The 21563-nt window shown below is 38.9% G+C and overlaps 1 protein-coding gene across 1 annotated transcript; it reads right to left on the bottom strand.

The window, feature by feature from the left end:
- Positions 1–851: 851 nt before the first annotated feature.
- Positions 852–21541, bottom strand: ALG14 (ALG14 UDP-N-acetylglucosaminyltransferase subunit). Its single transcript, XM_027879943.1, has 4 exons — positions 21358–21541; positions 19253–19404; positions 14844–14966; positions 852–1647 (listed from the first exon to the last, which is right to left on the bottom strand). The coding sequence occupies exons 1-4, from the start codon at positions 21485–21487 to the stop codon at positions 1417–1419; spliced, it is 636 nt and encodes a 211-aa protein (XP_027735744.1). The 5' UTR covers positions 21488–21541; the 3' UTR covers positions 852–1416.
- Between the last annotated feature and the right edge of the window lie 22 nt (positions 21542–21563).

Here is a 21563-nt window from a genome sequence, read left to right as displayed (position 1 = left end):
CGCAATATCCCGGCAGTAGTTTTTTGCATGATGTTTTCTGATGATTTCTAAGGATTTTCTGCATAAAGCAGACTATTTCTCTGGACCCTTGTTTCCTAACAGCAGGAACCACTGCTTCTGTTCAGCTGAATTCCACCCCCCCATTCCCTCCCAGAATAGCTGCTGCAATGTTTTGTATCAGACACTGAGGAAAAGGCTTCCTAGAGCGAGTCTCCTCCTGTGGCAGCGCGAGGAGCTGCTGTTGGCTTCACCAGAGCCAGGCTGGGCACTCTGCTGGGTGTTTCTACTTTTCTTTGATCTGTTTTCTTTGTATGTGTTTCTGCAGCCAGCCACATAGCTCTGTGTGTGTACAGATGACAGATGTGTTTATATTGCTTTATAGGTGGGATAGTGTGTAGGATTACATTGCACCAGATAAATGTGAAATGCTAAAGGATGTTTTCATATACTTAGCTCCAACGAAATACCTTTTAAAAGTTGTTCCAGTGTACAGAATACCATTTTCCATGGCAAAGTCTTAAGAGCATGTGCTGCTGCTTAAGAACTTGTACTGCTGAAAGTAAGGTGCTTAAATTTAGAAAACAGGATATACTGAAAGTCAGATTCATTGTATCAGGAAAAGAGAGGGAAACTCTGTTCCTTCCCTTATTACTAATAGTAACATTTTTTCTATATTGTAGAGCTTGAACCTGTTTTCCCAATTGACAGTTTGCTCTTTTTGATGTAGACTTGGTAAAGCTTTTTGCACATAAGCTTTGAAGAAAGTACTTCTTAAATTGGTAAGTATTGTGCCTGTAGCATGACACTTGTCATCTTTTTATTTATCTTAAGAACTGAGCAACGATTTTCAAAAGGTGCACAACAGATTATAAGGACAGCTTTGACAAGACCAGAGGAAAAATGACACTGGTTTAATGCTTTGGGGGGTTTGGAAGACTGTAGAGTACAAACTGTCATGAAGCCAACTTAATATAACTGTTTCCTTTATACTCTAAGGATTCACAAGGGACTTCACTGCTAGCATACAGGAAATAAAGTCTGTTGTGCTAGAAAAAGACTTTGTTGCTTACAATTTAGAAAACTACACAAAGTTTCCTTAAAGGAAATGTTACATTCATACAAATTCCCATATTTATTTGTAGACAAAAATTCCCATTCACATAGCAGGAAAACTAGACGAACACAGAGACAGCATCGACTTAAAAGCCATTATGGGGTAAACAGACCTACACGACAGCAATAAATACAACTACACAAAAATTTTACTTAAATGTAGATATATCTTTATTATTGCCTCATTTTCTAGTACCAGCCTAATTTCTTAATGGTAATTCTTGAAAATAACTTGCTACATGAATGCAATTCTTCAGTGAGGAGTTTGCAGAGTTTATTTTAGGTAAAGCTTGTCTTCTGTTGTTACACGATTCGACCAAGATATACTGACTTGGGATATTTTTCCTTTAGATCAGGCCACTGAACGATGAAATAATCTGAAAAGTAGTAAAGGATCTTTCCAGAGAGGGATAAAGTTTCCACACGGCAGATGCTCTCTACATATACAATGATTGATCTCTTTATTCCTAGAAGGCCAAGAAGAAGAGCAGATATACAGACAGGAACACATGTTCCTGGTCCATTGCACAATATCTAAAAGAGATGAAACATATTACAAAAGTAAACCATGAGTTTTTTTCATACAGTAAAGAATTAAAAGGGTTCATATTCATTCAATGTTACATTTACACACAAAAAAAACATATTTCCAAATATATTAAGCAAAAAAAAAGGCACAAAAACACCCCCAGAAAAAGCAAGTGAATATGAAAAAATCGGGGAGGTAAAGAAAAGACATTATTTCAAAGTAGCTGCCAAAAAGTATTTATTTGCGTGTCATGGAGGAGGAAAAGAGCTCTGATATGGCACAGTTAATTTCTACGAAGGAAAAGTTTAGAATTCCTTGGGTATATAACTTACAACAATTTCCAAATTCAGTCACAGCTTTGTGTTGTATCAGTCATGAAATCTATGCACCTAATAAGTTGAAAGAAGTTTAATTAGGATTACTAAACCTGAGATCCAGTTATAAACCTCTTGAATTTTGTCTTAAGTCAGCAAAACACTTAAGAGTTCACCAAAAATGTGCTGATGAATTGAATTAGGACCTTCATGAGAATCTATTAGCTGATAAGCATGACTGGATTTTATTTTTTATTTTTAATAACATTAGTAGACAGTTACAAGCATACAGAAGAAGGTGTTTTGATAAAAACATATCACATCCTTGTAGCAGAGGATCTCAAATTCACTTATAAATGTTAACAGTAAAAGGAAGTACTCTTTTAATTTTAGACATTGTTCAACTGAAAAATTGCTTAAAAGTAAAAGGTTTAAACCAGGGTATATTAGGCACTCTGCTTGGTATCAAAATGGTATATCAGGCAAGGAATTTCTTACTAAACTTAAATACTACCATGTAATCAGCAGTTTTCTGCACAGCTGGAGTTACATGGAAATAAAGAGTTCTTTTATAAAATCATGGCTCTATATCCTATAAACTCATATTTTTTTTTTTTTGTTTTTGTTCCAAGTTCACCAGCCTGTGAAAGATATTATACTGGTGGGGAGAAAAAAACAAACACTGAGTTTCTCTTTCAGGGCTATAGCAATCATCTCAGAATGCTTCCTTCCCAGCTTCAGGGCAAGATCCCACTGGCTGGCAACACCTTGCCTCAGTTAAAAGGGGTAACAGCTTCAGTGCTACTGAGTCCTAAACTGTCTCACCTATACTTTGCCTTTATCATAACCCCAGAAGTCTAACTTGGGGATGTGATGGCCATACTGCTGTTCTTATCAGAATTAACAGAATGTAATACTATTTTCAAAATTTTATTGTGGATCTTGAACTATTGAATTGAACTATTTATTCATGCAAGACTTGCTGACATTTTCTCAAAGTCCCTTACAAGCAACATGCTGTATATAGTTTTAATCTTGGAATTTTAGGGTATCAATGTCCACACATTCCTGTATTTGAAATGTGCAGTGGTGCACTGATTTTATAAGCAGTTATATAGCTAAGAAGCAAAGAAGCTGAACACATCAACTTTGCATGCTATTTTGAAACCAGAGTAATATACTGTGGTTTCAAACCTCCTGCTGAGCCTGACTTCAAGTAAATCCATGAGACTTTAAACTCTTCAATCTGCTGAGAATGAACAAGCTGTATTTTATACATCTGGCTTGGTGAGCAAGGACATAAACCAACCACACACACTGCCTTTTAGCATTTCATAGAAACTTTTCCATACCTGTGAACTAAACCATGCATTTTGCCCTATTTCTTGACAAGTTTGATTAATTTGCATGGATGTTGATCGTGATACTGGTACATGGCTACTGATACGTAAGTTAAGGCAGGTTTAGGTATCTCTATTTGCAACAACATCTGTTCCTGTACTGTAAATAAAGGAATAGGAAACAATGTGGAGTGTTCTCCTCTGTCTGCAGGCAAAACCCACCAGATGCAGAAAGAAGCTGGACTATTTCAGACAAATGCGTAAGAACCACCAAAACTGTCCCAGTAAATTATTTACTACTTATTTTTGTGAGTTGAATATACAGTCTAACTACTGATTTAATATTCAGAATTCAGCTTTAAGTGAACAGATAAAAATGGGCACCACTGCTGAACACTTTCTCTTTCCTTCAGTAGAATTACCTGGAGTATACATATTGTCTCATCTTCAAGCTCTTTCTCTGTTGTAGTACTGTTCTCTCCTCTGTTCTTTCCTCAGTGTCATCAGTTTCCAGATTTCTCTGTACTCAACCCAAGCCTCTGAGATGTCTCCCATCCACCCTTTCTTCCCTGGTTTTCTCTGTGGTTCATCTCCCTCTGCATCCCTACCTATTCTGCATCCCTGCCCTTCCACCTCTCCTCCTTCTGCAAAGGCTCTGCACTCTTTTGGCCTCCATCTGAGAACTCAATACAGTTGTCTAAACAAGGAGTTTCACATTGGTTTCTTACTTTCTACAGTCTGACATAAAAAAAATACCACTTGTGGATATGATTTAGGTCAGGTAGACATCCTGACACTCTTCTCAGCCCATAAGATGAGAATTGTAGAACAGGTTTTATAAAAAGCTGAATTATTACAACCATGGTCTTTATCAAGCCATTGTGCCATACACTTCAACCTCCTTCCCCCCTTTATTAAACTTGGCTAGCACCTCCAGTCCTTTTGGTATTTGATATTCTTTTGTCTAGATGCACACACAGAGGTAAAAGCCACAATGAATTCCAAACTAAGTGTACTTACAAAAGATCATGTAATGAAATAACAGTAAATGGGTCTATTTGTGAACCTCTGTAGCTCTAAAGGCCACACTGAGATGCTGTTATTTTGCTGAGGAGCAAAACAGAAAAGCAATAATCAAAATCATAAAATAGCTCTCCTATATCCAGGTTTTGATATAATTCACTCAATTTATACTTTCTACTGACCAACTTGTAGGCTGCTTCTCAAATGCCCTTTGATTCATGGAAAAGGACTTGCATGCCGGAAAAAGGATCAGGAAAATTATGGACTTGGCATCTCTAAAAAACCATGATATGATCATAACTCATGTCCTCTGCTCTTTCCCCTTCCACACGTATCAGTTCAAACAAGACAAAGCAGATGTGGCTTTATAGGATTTATGTATGCCAAATGCTCATAAAATACTCTGATTATAGATGTTGCCATTCCAAAATGCTCAGATTTAGGAACTGGCCCCTGAAAGAGACTCTAGTATAAACCTGCTGAAGGTCACAGACAAATTGCTCCCTATCTGAATTGGGGGTCATGATCTGTAAATCAGAACTAGTAATCAATCTTTCTGAACATTAAAAATTAACCTTCAGTTAACCTTCGGTGCGTGTCTAGAGACATGTCCTACCTAGAACTGGTGTAGTTGCAATTGCAGTGGCAATTCCCCTCCAAAAATCTGGTCTGACCAGTCCTACTTACTCCCTCTCACACTGTCAGCAGGAAAGGAAACCAGTGTTCCTTCTGCCCAGAATCCAACATCATACACTCTTCAAGGGATACAGGGGAAACTTCTGAGAAAACAAATATGTACCTCATAAAGAAGAGGAACTAGTGCAGAATCTGTAAGCTAGAAATGCTGCTGTTCAGCTCCTGTCAGTATACACTTGCTGATTGTGGAAAGGAACTGAATCATGTACAGCTTTCCTTAAATATGTAAGAGAAGGTGACCTGTCCTACTAGAGAATCTTAAAAAAACTATTCAAAAGTAACTTCTGGAGAATGATTGATGTCTTACACCTTGAAAAGACCAAATTTTGTTTTTCCTCTCCAACAGAATGCAAGTACCTCTCAGTGAATCCAATGGCAATCATTAATTAGTATGTAGGGATGAGACAGGCACCTATTGGGCAAGAAGGGACCAGGGCCTCTACAAGGTCAATCAGCTGTTCAGGGTGTTTCCCAATATCTATTTACTTTAGCTACAAGGCTGCCTGTAGAATATTTGTGTTGCATGGAATATGTCTCAAAAATCTTTGGTTTATTTGGTTCAGCCTCCCTTAAGGAGGCAGCAGAAAGGGGGAAAGAAGGGGCCAAAGACAATTTTTGTATCACCTTTGAACTGCAACTGCCAAAGGACTTTCCTGGTCACTGGGCTATCTGACTTTATTGCCAACAAGTGGTAAGAGATTGTTCCAGAAGCCAGTGCTACAGGTCTCTCTACACCACTTACATGCACCTCTAATGCAAAGAAATGTCCATCTCACTGCTGAATTGGCTCACTAGCTCCCTGGGTTCACAGCTAGGTCTGTAAACTAAGTTGTACATACTAAAAACCTCTACCAATTCAATCTAACCAGACTTTAAATTGTAAAATAAACTAATCAAGCTGTATATTAATGGAGATTTAAAAATAGAGGATCAGAATACAAAATTTATCTTTAGCTACTCTATAAATCTAATTTAATTTTAATCATTTTCATATAAAAATTGAATAGTTCTTGCTTTTACATTTCAGATATTTTCCACAGCTGTTGAAAGAAAATAAGCTAAGCCAGCAGTCTGGCACACTGAGAACACTGGCACATGGCACCACTGCTGATAAAAGCTACTTCAGAGTCGGTGAATGCAGTACTGTGGCAGAGTGACATTTACCAGCGAAAACACTGAAAGCAGAGCTCACAGCTTCACTGGGATTAAATGTCAGGGCACTGATTAAAGCAAAAATGAGTAAAGCAGAAAACTTGCAGTTTTTCTCATAAATATGTAAACATACATTTGCTATATATCTTCAATGAGCAAGTATTTAAGTACTACTTATGTTCCCAAATTACAACAATCAAAGGGAGGTCAACGTGAGTCCCCCTACACTTAGTAGAAAGTGGAAAACATGTGTGATTTGTTTTGCATAAGAAACTCTCAACACCTGCTGTTTTCCTTAATGACTTTTGCAGAGATTGGCCTTTGTTACCTGAGCAAGAGCAGAAAACTGTCCAGCTTCCTAGGGCTGGAGAGGCTTGTGGTGTGGGAATGTTGTTTGCTACTGTGGGGTGATGTGCATATGTGAACTGGAGACTGTGCTGCTTTACCAGACATGGTGTTACCTCCTGGAGCATATTTAGGACATTGCTCAGGCCTCCTTAGTTCTGGTAATGCTTCCCTATTCCACAGTGCTAAACAACTGGAGATACGACTAAGGGAATAGCAGGTGGCGGTGACAGAGAACTAATAAAAGAGGCAAAGGTAAGTTGAGTGATACAAAGTGGATCCAAGCTGGGTTAACTGCATGATCTCTGTAAATCTACGTAAGTTCTACTTTTAAATGATACGCAATACCTGTTTTTTAACAATGTAGGGAAAAAAACTATTAGATATTCCTATGTTATAAGAACAATGAATGTTTTCGTTTGTGTGTTTCTTGTTTTGATGGGGAGAGGTGGTTGTTTCTGTGGCATGAGTATGCAATGAATTAATTTGTATTCTGCTATGTAAATTACAGAATTTTAGGAGCTTATCAGCCCTTACTTGTTTTTAGTACTATATTACTATTTTTAAAACTTCACACTAACGTCCTGTAAGGTGACATATCCAGCTGAACAATTTTTCCTTCACCTACAGAAGTACTGAGTGCTACCTACAAAAGCTGCTGTAATCTGGCTTCTTGGTTTCAGCTGTGCCCACTTCTTGTCCCATAATATACAAAGTTTCCCCTGACTTCTCAGTATATCCTGAACAGTCCCCAAACCTGTGGGAAACACCAGGACAACACTAGTTATTTTGATGGCAACTAAAGCCTGGATGGCAAGCAGAGAAAAATTTTTACCTTTTTCATGAATTAGTAACCCCAAAAATGTTTCAAGAGATACATTGCTCATCCACACAGAGACACTGCAGTTACAGAAATATCTCTTCTAGGGTAGATAAATTTAATAATCGGAAAAACAAGAGAAACCTGAGAATTTGAGAGAAAGGGATTTCTCCTTACCCAAACATTGAGAGGGAGTGTTCTTTTTGAAGCTTTCGCTAGTTTTGTATTTAACGTATCTGAAAATTCAAGTTTTGAACTTTGAGAGAAACTAGCTTAAAACTGTTAATATTTTTTAAGGTTTTAAAAAAAAAAGCAGAAACCTTTTTCAACAATCCTTTATTATAGTTATTGATAGGGGAAAAGAGGAATTTAAGGTTCTGTTTGAACAATAGAACTAAAATACCTATTGGTTTATTATTTTTGGAGAGTGAAGATCTTATCCAGTTCCCTTCCCTCCACAACCTGTACATAAAACCAGCTAAAACTTCACACCCTATTTTCTGTTTGAACTTACCTGCAGAATGCAAGATAGGACAAAGAACCCCCCAAAAACTAGCTGTGTAGTCTGATGTAAATCGGGTAATTAGGGTAGAAATCAGGTAATTAAGGTAGAACTGAATTATACCTGGGTACACTTCTATCTTCTACTGTCTAAATCGCTTGAATCATCAGAGGTGCAAAAAGATAGTTATAATGTTCTGCATCAGGCAGTTCTGCAACACAGCTTGTGTTCAGGTTGGTCAGCAGCTTGTAGCATTTACATGAAAGCCTTCCTTGTCCACCTCTGCATTTGTTGGTACAGTTGCTGTTGTTATTATCATACATTTACACAGTAAGTGAGGTGCTCTTCAAAACAAGCAGAGACATGTGTGGTCCTACAGGCAGATTACCTGAGCAGGATAATAAGATCGGTGAATGCCAGAGTGGGGGAGAGAGAAGTGGAAGAGCAAGGACTTATATTAGCACACTACGCAGCTGGGTTTCTAATGTGTACTAATTTTTTTAATGAGTATTACTTGCATCATGGAATGAAAGACATTGGGAAGCATCACTAGCTCCTTCTCTTTTGTAGCTCTTACTTTATGAAGGTTTGGGGAGAGGGAGACAAAAATCCTACCCTAGTAGATTTTTCTATGGGAGAAAAGGAGAGCTTTCACAAAACCACCAGGAACCAGATGTAACAACAGGATTGAATTGTAACAGCGTTAGGCATTGTCACTTCTGCCTTCTAGGCACTCAGTGGCCTGACCCAGAGTTATCAGCCCATTGTCCTCAGGGGCAAGAGACAAGGATGAGGCCCAGCTTACTGTGATTTGCATCAGCATCCACATACAAAGTAGTGAGGGAAGCTCCTTGTTTCTGGATTTCAGCAGAGCACAGGAGCTCAGCTATGCATGTGGCTATATGACACTGTAAAGATTTAAAACAGCTCAGGTCTGTTTCTGGGTATGCCCAAGGGCTTTACTGATGAAGAGGAAAGATAACTGGGGTCATTAAGTGCCTCAGAAGTTAGGCAATAGCTTCGTGAGCAAAGTTTGAGAATCTAGATTTGCATGCATAAAGAAATATGCAGGTTTTAATTTATTAATTTTTTTAAATGAACCTAACTTTGGGCACTCTGTTTAACTGCTCCTGTATGACAGGTGGCAGGTCTGTCATTGGGATTAAAAGGTTTTTGGAGTGGTAGTTTCCATCAGCATACTTTCTAGCCTAGTTGCCAAATGTAAAATGAGAAACACAGAACGAATCAATTAAAAGTTACAATAAATGATAGGTGTGAAACTGGTAGTAATGTTCAAGTCTATGGGAATGTTGGCTATTAAAACATCACATTAACACCCAGATTGTCAGTGGGACTAACAAAACAACCAGAGAGTATTTTGAGAAACAGTGGGAGATGGACAGAAGGTTGGTTAAAAAAGATTACCAAAGCAGATACAGGGTGGAGAATAAACTAACTCCCTACCTACATCACTATGTAGTGGGTCTGTGGTTTATTGCTGCTCAAAAACTAGTATGAAGTAACGGAAATTTGACTTTGTGTAGATAAAAAAGTTGGTCATAAAACAATACAGTAAAAGGCCTTTGCCAAGTAAATGAAATAGTAGTTACTGAACTACATCTGTAGTTAAAAATACTAGGTACCAGCTGTCTTTCAGCAGTGTTACCTTGGCTGAATCTGAACCTGACTACAGTCTCTTGGTCACTGTGAGAAATACTATCCAATCATTTAGAGCTTATTTACAAATACTTTTTATATCTCCTGACATAAAAAGCACTGCTTATTCTAGTAGTCTGCTTCTACTCAAAAGGAGAAATTAAATCCAAGGACTGTTAAATATATTCATATATTACTGATAGTAGCCTAAAATGAGCCTTTAATTGCAAATCTCAATGTGCCTTTCGTTAGTCAAGCATTCATTTAACTAGAACTTGAAAGCAGTATTTTAGGTTAGCTAAAGATGACATTTTATATGTACATAAAAACATATCTCAGGTTACTGCCTAAACACTGAAGTTGGCACAGCAAGAATGTGCATCAAATACCTGCCCAAAATATCTTCGCAATGCAAACCCTAGAGGTGTTGGCAATCTGTATCTCATACCAGTGGTTAGATTTAGCCAGACTGTTACGTTTTATAACATACATGGAAGTGTCGCCAGGGTGTTCATTAGGTTTATAATGAACCTGATAGCTGATGAGTTAAGACTCTTTTATGTCTAAAGTCTGCTTAAATCTAAGCTAAAAACTCACTTCATCTTTACCAGTACTTCTGTGCTCCCTCTGAAATGTAGTGTCTATAGACACGTCTAATCAGCAGTCACAGAAAGAGCAGAGCTACAACGAAGCTTTAAACCAACGGACTGGAATAGCTGTAGATGTTTATCTGTGCTCAGCAGAGGGTAATTCTACATTGTGGTGCAGAGTAGCAGTACACAGCACACAAGGTAGAGGAGGGGTGAATAAAACTAACTTCCATCAACACTGAGAAGTTAAGCACAAATTTTGATAGCTTAACTTTGGGTTTTTTTGACTAAACAATTTGTGTCACTGCAGGTCCTAATCTGATATTCTTACTCTTGCTTATTTTGACTGTTTTGATCCTCGAACAACAACAGTAGGTCAGACACACCGTCAGTCTGGTCCAAAAGAATTATAAATAGTGGCGAAAGGTTCAGTGTGTAAAAGAATGCAGCAGATAGTCTTAATATTGCATTATACAAAGTTCACTTGTTATGAAGTGAATAGAGAAAAAATGCCACCACCCAGATTTTGTAGCTTTCCATGAAGTACCAATAAGAACCGTGATATAAGGGACAATAACTTACTATTTGTCACAGTAATTTGTTACAGTGCTATGAACTTTTGGGCAGGGCACAAAGGATGGAAAATCTTAGCTAAATGGAATAATGGTCTCTTTTCATTTAGCTTACTGTGTGAACATTTCTGTTGCTAGAAGCTGCCTGTAGTCAGTTTAAGCAGTCAGGGGACCAGACACGTGTGATGGGATGTGCAGTCATAAAAGAATAGGTAGATTGCTACATGCATGATGAGCTGTGCAGGTTTCAGGCTTCTAGAAAGTTTAACAAGGAGAGACTCATTCAACTGACAGCTGGTGGGGAGGGAGACAGCAGAGCTTGTTCTTGCTGTGCAAATGTAAACTTCTTACTACAGACTTCCCACAGGAAGGAGGCCCTCATGTGGGAGGACCGCCTTCTTTGCCTGATTTAACCCAGGTTTTTCCAAATAGCAGTGATCTGAAAATATCTGCTTATTTCAGGCTCTGTAGGGCCCTGAGGCACTAGGAACTGCTGAGAAGCGTCTCCAGAAAAGGAAAGAAGTCTGGTCCTGAGGGTCCAGGATGTGCAATCTACTAATGAATAAGGCTTTATGCAGCATTTCTGCCCAGTTCTAGGTGAAATTTAATTATATTAAAGGACAAAATCACTGGTACAAGTACATAACCCCTCTATGGCTGAAAACGAGGACTGGATACAGTATTTTGCAGTTTTCTGCTGTATGGTGGGTGCACATCCTTTGTTTCCAGTTTGAATGTCAGCTATGCCAGAATGACCAGGGATAATCATGACCCAGACAAAGGGCTAGATCACCTGAAAACCTGTTTGCAGGGTTGGCAAACCAGCCCAAGAACAATGGTTCTGTGAGCAGCAAGAGAACTGAAGACCAGTTTCCTTTAACTTGTATCTTCTTAGCCTTTCCCTCAATGAAGACAGTAAATCTCTCTTCTCTGACCAGCTGCCTGTTTTCATGGTAGAAATTTGCAGTCTTTGAGCTACAACTGCATGCTAAATGTGGCAGAAATTGATGAATGGTTTGAAAAGCTTTTCTGGGGAAAGGTAGGTGTAGGCACAGTGCGCTGGCACAAGCCTTGCTTCCCTGGAATTTTAGGCCATTGTAGAGGAAGCCTATTTAAGGCAGATAAATGTTGCAAAAACTGCCCACTATACATTCGCTTGCAAAACATGCTGACACTTATATTTCTATAATTCTTGGCTATACAAACACAAGCTGATCATCACTTCTGACATCTTAATTGTTACTTGGTTTAATATATCTAAAGGGACTTGACTTTGCAGAGTGCAGATGTTCATAACTCAGAAATGGGCCTCCTGAAGATGATCTCAAGCTGAACAACTAGGCTAACTTTTACATTTCTTAAGCTCTCTGGGGGCCCACTTCAAGTGTGGGTCAGGTCCTGCAAGACAGCAAAGGTCTCCTGGAAGTTGTTCAGTTCTTTCTGAACTCACTATCTTGAAGAAGGGTCGGATGGAACTGCTTTCTCATGCAAAGTAAACCCAGAAGCTTTGCCAGAAGATCAGTGTGAGATACAAAAAGGGACACAGTGCTCATATAAATAAGCACATAGCAAGTAACTCCTGTGCAGCTAGGTTTGCTGTTTCCCCTTTGCAGATATTTTCATTCCACAGATATGCAAGCTATGCCAAACTAAGCTTATCTGTTCCAAACCTTGCCTTTGTGCACCTAATGGTTTCAGGTTCCCTTTGCAGCACTTTTCTTGTTCTATATTTCTTGAAAACAACAACACTTCTGCATTTTTCTAGCTTTCGGGTGCCTGGAGAAGACTTCAGTCATTCCTTTGTACTTACACGTTTCTGACAAGCCTAAAAGCAAATGTAAGGATTTAGGGATCACTTATACATACAAATGCTTTAGAAGCAATTCAAAGTTGTCTTTCCCTCCTGCAGTTAAACAGAACCAGTGTCTAGACTGAAAATGTAGAGTACCCACAAGCTCTAGTGTTTAAAAATATGAAGCTCTCAGCATGATGTAATACTGTGCTAGTTTCTAAACTCGGTCATGCCAAAAGTTATAGATGACTCCCATAAACTCAAGCATTTGTCCCAGCCTTTCTAGTTCTTTAAACTACTAAGCATTGCATTTTGCCAAGAGTAGGGTGAGTCGCAATTCCCTGCAATCCTTTTTGTCTGAAGGTAATTAAATACTGCCAGTTGCTTCACATACCACACAATCTTTTCACTGGCAGTGTGAAGCATTTTAATCCCTGAATCACTCTCCTTGGATAAGTGTTTTAAAATCTTTAGAGCTCTCTGAGTTTCTATATTTTACAGAATTCTGAAAGTAAGACGTATACAAGCAGTCGTATGTAAGCAGCTTTCAAGTGGTGTAAGATTTGGCATAATGCTAGAGATGCTTCTGCCAGCTGCTACTGTGGTTGATACTTGCACCTGACAAAAAGTAACTGGGGACAACCTCCCCTCCAGCCCCTCTCTAATCATGGATAAAGAGTCTTGGATATCATTTTGAGTCAGGGGTTCCCTTGAACACTACAAAGGGCTTAAAAGCCTTGCTGAAATGTATTCTCAATTTTACAAAGGCAACTGTTTTTCAAAAATGTTAGTCTTTTGACAGCTTACCATAGTTTATCAACTCCAACACTATTTCTAATAATTTTATGTGTAAATCTCACTGTCACTTTAAATTCCTTTTGTAAACAGAGAAAACATGAAATTAAATTAGTAACTTCCTGCTTCCTACAGTAAGCTACATGGTGAGTTTTTTCCAGTCAATTTCTTTTGCAACAAGTAAAAAAAATATATGCATTAACCTAACACAGTGGTATAGCAAAGGGATTACTAAATATTACTCACATTTGCTCTGTCTGCTTCATGTAAACAAACTTGACTATTTCCCCTGCCCAAATTAAAACCTCTGTAAAAAGAATAGCATGTTATCTTCTTCTCTCTCCCAACTCTACCTTTTCAGAACAGGCTTGAAAAACAACAAATGCAAAAAAGCTACTTCTGTTGTTCGGCACAGTAAATTGCTTGAAAAATTCCAGCAAGCAAGTAGCTTTTGATCTGATAGGAACTGACCAGTACTACTGAAGCCGATGAGATCAAATTATTCACAGCAGCCTCTCTAAACATTCAGAATACCACAAATATATAAAAGCCTCTTTAGAATTGGCCATACAGTTCACAGTGGGAGTTAAAAAAAGGTCTCCTTACAAATAACCCCTGTGGGTGTCTAGATGCTGCTATGAAATTATGAAAAATACCTTGTAACTGCACTAGTCTTTACACATTTCATTAAAATATTTAAAACCTCATAAAATATTAACTTGAAATTCTGGTAAAATAATGCTTTTAAAAAAACCCACAAGTTTAGGTTACTGACTCCTTCAGAGACTTTCAGCTGTAGGGAAAAAAAAAATCCATCTGTAACCAAATTTTCTGTTACAGAATTGTAAGACTTAAGAGTAGGAGTCCAGTGCGTACCTTTTGCATTAAAACAAAACTTTATTGATTGGGTATCTCCATTTTAGTTCTACAGTTTGACAACCCTGAATGCTTCTGACTTGTTCAAGTGTGTGGAATACTTTTAAATGAATGTGGTAATTAGCATGAGAGTGCAGTTTTGTGAACAGCTTAAAAAGTTACCGAAGTGCTGAGGAGTTGCTACTTCAGCAATAAAGTTTTTTGTCATTAGATGAGATAATTAATGTCAGTCAGCCAAAGACTAAATAAATATGCATTGTACCTCAAAAGTCCATGTAAGCATAAGAACTGTATCTGTTTATATTTGTGCTGGTCTGAACCTGCCTGTGCCAGACTGGTCATACCATTTTAGAAGCAAGTCCAGCTAACAGGATAACCGGGCTTTCAGGCATAGTTTGTGCTGTTGCAATCCTAAAGAGATATTATCAAGAATAGCAACTTTGTTTTTGCTAGTTCTACCAGCATTAACAAGGAAATGACACATTCTGATGTTACTTGCAAACTTTGAGAAAGAAAACTGGTATTTGCTGCTCTAATTCACCAGCAGTGTAACCTGTTCTCTCTTTCTTGATGTATTGCTGCTATATTTCATTTAGCGTTAAGAAATACTTTTTCTGTGAACTGTAAATCTAAGCATATGAGATATAGTCTGCAATGTGTTGATATTTCAAATGCTTCTATGATGCTGATTAGCAAGTTCTCAACGACTTAAAATTTACTTTACTTACCAAATCTGGTTTCAGTTTGTTGGTCAAAGGAAGAGAGTAAAGCATAGAGTATAGGGTTGTTACTGCAGAGGAGATCCAGGCTTGTCTAACCTCACGGCTTCTGGGAATGCGATGAAGGGTGAACTGGAAGAGAGCAAGATAAGTGGAACTGTTACTTTTCTAAGAATGTTGCTCCTTCTATAGCGTTACTACATCTGTCTGTGCCAACCTTTTTTTTTTTTTTTTTTTTTTTTTTTTTTTTTTTTTTTTTTTTTTTTTTTTTTTTTTTTTTTTTTTTTTTTTTTTTTTTAAATCTAGTTTGGAAATGTTCGGGTATAAGGGCTTTGCACAGATGCCCGTGGTGCGATGCTTAGCACTCGTGGCAATAAAGTAAACAGAAATACTAGAACTGCATACCTATTGTGTAATCCCTTCTCGGGTTACTTTAAAACCTTCCCAAGGTCCCAGCCAGCCGTGCCGGCGCAGCTGCCCCGCGGTGTGTTAGCCGAGTGCGGCACCCCGTGGGCACCGCCAGCCCTGACCGCACAGCCCGCACACGGGGACTCTGCTGCCTCCCGCCCGCTGGAACCCTCTGTGCATCCACACCCCAGAGAATGCAACAGCTTTTCTCAGTCAATGCCCGGCGAATGCTGTTAGCAAATATCGCTATCCTTTATCCTTTAAATGAGTACTCAGTGAGTATTCAAAAGATATCTAAGTTGCATATTCAAAATGCAAAATATTTGCATAAAGAAAGAGGAAAGAACATCTTATCATTAAATTAAAAATAAATCTTTTTTTTTTCCCTAGGAAAAAGTAAAGATTATTTACTGTGTAAAAGGTATCAAATTAATAAAACAAGGATGTTTTCTTCTTGTCTGAAAACACTGTGAGCAGGTAACAGCAGTTAGGCTGCCTGCACTCTTTGTAGGTGGCTCCATCTCTTGATGGAGAGGAGCTACACATCAAAACTGCACATAAGAACTTAGTGCTATGTCAGAAGGCAGTCCTTATCCTAATGTTTGACTGTTTAAACGAAAGACAAATATAAAGGCTGCAGTGACACTGACACACTGTTCCTGTGGACAGTGGTTGTTATCTCACTTCATCTAGGACAGCAGATCACTACCACTCTGGAAGAACTTATACTGGGAGTGAGAAACACTAAATATAAATATTGAAAGTTACCCAGTTACTTCAAATACACATTGCTAATTATTATAGCTTAGTCCTGGTGATTTGTGCCCAGGAAAGATGATGTTAACAGTGGCTGTACAGTAAATACAAACTACAAATCAGTCTTGAATAGCACTAACTGGGACTTTTTTAATATTTAAGTTGGAAAGAATAAAACCCCCACACCCACATTTATAAATGCAGACTGTTAATTTTCTTAGCTGAAATTAACCTATTTTGTTGTGATATGTTTCTTTAATAGCTGTGATACCAACAGGCATTAACAGATGTTATAAACTGGGTTTTTTATGTTTTATTTGCAGGTGTTGAAACTCTGATTGCATTACTCTGACAACAGAATATGGAAAAATAAATATGCCCTCTGCTCCCTATTCAACAGCTTTCTGGTTATCACTGCCTCTCTGTTTCTTAAAGCTTTGGAAGAGTTCAGGTGATAAAAAGAAATGTTGTAAATGGAGTTTATTTGACAAAAAAATCTGCATGTGATTTTCTTCATCATTAGAAAACCCAAGTAATTTCAATAAAACTTGGCAGGGACCCCAAATAGTATCAAAGAAGAAATTTATTTGTAGAATTCAAGTAAAGATCAAGCTGATTTTATCTGTTCTTTTCAGAAGCATGCTGGAAACTTTAGTCCTTTACCTACTTAATATTCGTGTATGCAAGCATGCAAGGAAAAGCTGGTGGAAAATAGCAACTACTCTGAATTATTATAAGATGCTCAACTGAACATACTGCAATGCTTGCAAAGAAGCTGGGTTTACACAGCTCCTTTTCAAGCTGAAAACCAAGATTTCTTAGTATGGTATCTCTCATGAAACAAAAAATGGAAATATATGGTCAGAAGAGGTTTATGTAAAGGTTAGTTAACCTGGTTGCTCATCTTAGACGTGACAAAGGGGAATATAAGATCCAGTGAAGAATTCATGTTCTTCAGTCAACAAATCTAAGTTGTCTTTCTGTTGCAAGAGTAGGCTGACAGCAACTGGAGCAGGTTCTCTATGCTGAGCATAGAAGGTTCCCTGAGTAACAGCTCGGGGAGCATCCACGTGGAATATTTATGGTTACAGGCTGGGTACAACAGAGTGATAGCAGGACCAGAGACTTTTCATAGGAGGCATTTTGGATTTCTTTTTTTCAAATGACTTAGTAGGTTGAGGTGCAGCATTTTCCTTCTTGAAAGCAAGATGCTCATTCTGGCTTCTTTTCCTTCTCCCTGAATACTGTAGCTGTTAGAGCTAGGCTAGACCACAGATCAGAAAGTAAAGTATTTGTGGGGGTTTTTACATCATCATTTTCTTACATCACTGATTTTCTGTTAGGTTATTTCTCTAATTTGTCTTCCATCTGGTCCTTAGTTCTGGAAAAATTTACTTCCTTCACAAGATGGGGAAGGGAATAACCATGTGTGGAAGCATTCAAACTTTTCTATTCAAAGCTGTAAGAAGCTACTAGCACATAATTTTTAAATGCTTGATGATCTCCAGCATCCCCAGTAACAAAATGCATACTATGTGCCAGTATCTGAAAGCACACTCTGAAAGTTAGCAAATACATTTTATAGGCATGTGATCTTTACTTTCCAAAATTTATCTCCCATTTTCTCTCTAAATGCTCAGTGGAAAAAGAATGGTCAAAGGAAAATGAGCATCTGTTATCCAGACATCAAACTCACATGCAGCCAAAAATATTTCTTTGGCTTTCAGTGTTGAAGGAAAATATAACTACATGATCTGTTAGCAGTCAGAGGGGGTATGAAAAGGAAGCTACTTAGCAAAAACAAGTGAACTAATGGAAAATTATGTTATCTTTTAATACTCAAAATATGTATTTTTAAGAAATTTAATAATTTAGGTTGGACATTTTTCAGATAAGTGAATATAACTGTGTGAATGGCTATTTACCAAACAAGATTTCTCAGAACAGGAAATACCTCTGGTCACTTTACTAAACTTTCATCCTCAGTGCACAATGAGAGAAGAGACCGCCATGGTCAATTTAAACTAAATCTTCCCCACTTCATCCGGCAGCTTGTGGGCAGGCGAGGAACCTTCAACTTTCAAGGTGGAAGTGGGGTAAGCAGACTTAAAAATGTCATTGCCAAGTGAGCCTGTGGCTCACCTTAGCAGCAGCTGCCTTACAGTAAAAGGGTTTATTCTAAAAATCACTGTACCAAGTCCTACATCCTTTTGTCCCAATAGCGCTGCTGAAGGCAATGTAAGGGCACCGAATGAAACTGACACCATGTAAATAATTATTTTACTCCGTGCTGTACTGTTTGCTCAAGAGGGCTTAAGATTTTATAGTTAGAATACTCACTTGGGCACTGGACTTATTCTAAACTCTAAATTAAAAAATACCATCTTTCTACTAATTTCACTGGATGTCAGATCACACTTGAAGTTAGCAGTCATGCTGCTGTCTGTTAATCATGCAGCAAACCAGCTCAAAGCAAGCAAATGTGATTAAAAGATAAACAAGATATTTTAATGATTTTTTTCATTATTTTTAGGAGTTCAGCATTCACTCCGATCATCAGCCACAAAATTCTGACATTCAGAGGCCTTACATTTCTTTTAAACACGTTCAATATTTTATTTTAAAATACAACCAAAACACAGTCTAGAAACACACAAAACCAATACAATTTCAATTAAGGTTTACCTATATAAAATATTTATATATAATTTAAAAAAAAAATAAATAAATTGTGTCATTGAGGGAAATGCCAAATTAAAAAAAGAACCTCCCCACCATATTTCTGACCCAGTATATTTATAGCTACAATAACACTTCAGTGGCTAGCTGCTTTACAAAATTAAAAGAGATCTATTTTCAACATGTTTTTCTTGAGCAAGAGTCTTCTTTATACAGTCGCTTTCTCTACAATTATGTTTCCTCATTGGTTTAAATGGATTAACATATAAACAGGAGGTAAAGACTGTTTCAAGAGAAAGTAAGAAAGGTGTTTGTGAAAACTGGTAGCAAGAACAGCATTTGCTATTTTAAGTAGATTTTCAGTGTCTCTCTAGTACACCAATAATCAATAGTGGTTATTTAGCTCACTTTTAGAACCATAAGCCCCATTATCTATAGAACGGTTAATACCTAGAAAATCAAAGGCACTTGCTGTTCAAATAAATATCCTTTTAAAGAATCACTTCCAAATTGCCTTGAGTTAGAATGCCATGTTAAGATCACTTTATTTTACATGAATATATTTAACAAGTTACCTGGGATTTAGGGAATGTTTCAGACCTTTTTTGTTCAAAAGAACGTATTTTAGCTTCACTCATCTTATCTGAGTCTGCTAAAACATAATGTCTAGGAGAGTAGGACTCTGACAAACAGCTAAGTAACCTCAGGATTTCTGTTGTGTGCCCACCTGTGAAAACAAAACAAACTGCAGTTAGTATATGGGAAATTTTGTAACTTTCCATTTCTTCAGCTGAATTGGTCACTTTTCTTTTTGAAACGTGTTAGTACTACTACTTTCAGTGATGCTCTTCTGAGAGTAGAGGATTCAATCAGAGGATGATTGAGACTAAATGTTTAAGTAATGTGGAGATAATCCAGCTCCCACTGAAGCTGTATTGATGGATGTTTTTCAGCAGGGACTGTGCTATCCCAGCTCATAGTACCAAAATCAACTGGGCAGCAGTTTCTCTTGCAGCCACTCCAGTGTAACAGCCTGGTGCCGACAGAACAAACAGTCCTGCTCCAGCAGGGTGCTCTGACCACTGCCCTTGAACAGGTGCTCACAACCTTCCAACTGCAAGGTCACTTGGTTCAGGGAGCTAAACTGGCACCAGACTGGAGAGAAGGAGAGGAAGTACTAACTGTGCTTTTTAGAGGGAAGGGTTAACTTTTTTTTTTTGTCATTTGAGCTTCCTGAACTGCAGTTACAGGGATACTGCAACAGGGGAAGTCTGTGTACAAGGTGAGGTGGAACAGACTCACCTTTTATCTGTTGGACTGGATCAGCTTAACATCAAACTGCACTTATGCTATGTGCATAAGCATTTACTGAATGTGTGACTTTTTACTCTGCTGGCAGCTGCAGACCAAAATAGCAAACTAAATGTATTCCTACTACCTCCTTCTGTCCAGTGTCACCAGGCTCCTAAGAGACCTGTTACACAGGTGAAACACTTATGACTGGTGAACAACTGACAAGCAAGGCAGGCTATGCTATGCTGTGGCCTTTTACAAACAAGAGTTTGCCACCTTTCCACACAATTTCATGCTGTATTTTTTAAATATGTTTGGAGGTGTTTTCTTGTCAGCAATGTTTGCTGGAGGTTTCACAAATTTTAATGCAATCATCTGAGCATTCACATGAGAGTAGGAGACTCCTACTTAAAGTCTCAAATAGGCTTGAACATTATATGAATCTTAACTGACATGAATTATTTCACCTGGTAAGCTTATGTATAGTGAAAGTATTCTTTTAATACAGACAAATTAGATTCCAAAGGACTGAAGGAAAACAAGCACATTTCCAGCCCTAGTGGAAGTAAAGACGACCTGAAGAATTATAAAACTGCCAGTGAAACTCAGATTGCAGGAAGATCCTGAGACTGTTACTCAATTAGTTGGTGCACAAAAAAACAAAGGGATAGTGAGGTGGTGAAATCAAAGCTGGCCTGGATTTGTCAACTGCAACTTTACAAATTCGTTTTTCGGGGCAAATTAATTGCCCTGCAACTTATGGGACGAGGTTAACAAGGAGCAGTAGACGTGTATGCGCTCCCTTAGCATGGGGTGACATTCTTGTATCGCCTCTGACGGACCCACGTGAGGCTCTTGTGAGTAAATCACAGGAACGTGGTTTGGGTAAATTACAAAACGCCACGTATGTCAGGGGTGTGCCGATGGTTGGAAAGCCGTGCCCTCCACCGCCATTGATAATTTTTGTCAGCAGACTGAGCAGCCGCACAGGTCAGTCATGCACTATTTTATCGGTACGTTCGTGAGCGACTCTGGAGAAGTGCACGTGCTGCCGGAGGGAAAGGCTCTGAAACCGAACTGCCTCACATAAACACGGACGAAAACGCCCCAGATAAATACGAGGTTTAACAATTTCTCAAATCGAGCACTAAAAACCCCAAAGGCAGGCGGTAGCGCGGAGGGGACCCGGATGGGTCCGGGTGGGCTGCGAAAGCTGCGGCGGAAGGATCACGGCACCGCGACTACAGCTCCCAGCATGCACCGGGGCCTACTGGCGCGTGCCGCGCCGGGCCCGCCCCGCGCTGCATGCCGGGACTCGTAGTTCCAAGAGCCTTGCGTGGTCGCTCTACGGCACCATCCGCTCCCGCCGGAGGCAACCCCCACTCACCGGAGCCAGCCACCACCAGGAGACTGAGCGGAGGTGTCCGTCGGCCGCGGCGCCTCCTGGCCAGGAGCGCCAGCGGGACAAGCAGGAGGGGGAGAAGGAGAAGAAAGGCGGCCGGCTGCAGGAGCTCCATGGCGCGGCCGGCGCCGCTCCGCGAGGAAGCGGCGGTGACACCTCCTCCGTACGGCGGCTGGCGCGGTTCAAACCTC

This window comes from Empidonax traillii, unplaced genomic scaffold, assembly GCF_003031625.1.
Source record: "Empidonax traillii isolate 1590-97213 ecotype Southwest subspecies unplaced genomic scaffold, ASM303162v1 scaffold62:size2133460, whole genome shotgun sequence".
In the NCBI taxonomy this organism is placed as follows: Eukaryota; Metazoa; Chordata; class Aves; order Passeriformes; family Tyrannidae; genus Empidonax; species Empidonax traillii.
The sequence above is the reverse complement of the archived record's forward strand: the minus strand, read 5'-3'. Positions and strand labels throughout refer to the sequence as shown.

Coding starts and splice junctions, on each gene's coding strand:
- ALG14 (XM_027879943.1), bottom strand. CDS start 21,487: ATGGAGCTCCTGCAGCCGGCCGCCTTTCTTCTCCTTCTCCCCCTCCTG. Junction 19,405..21,357: donor CCTGGTGGTGGCTGGCTCCG/GTGAGTGGGGGT, acceptor TTGTTTTCACAG/GTGGGCACACAACAGAAATC. Junction 14,967..19,252: donor AAACATTCCCTAAATCCCAG/GTAACTTGTTAA, acceptor GCTCTCTTCCAG/TTCACCCTTCATCGCATTCC.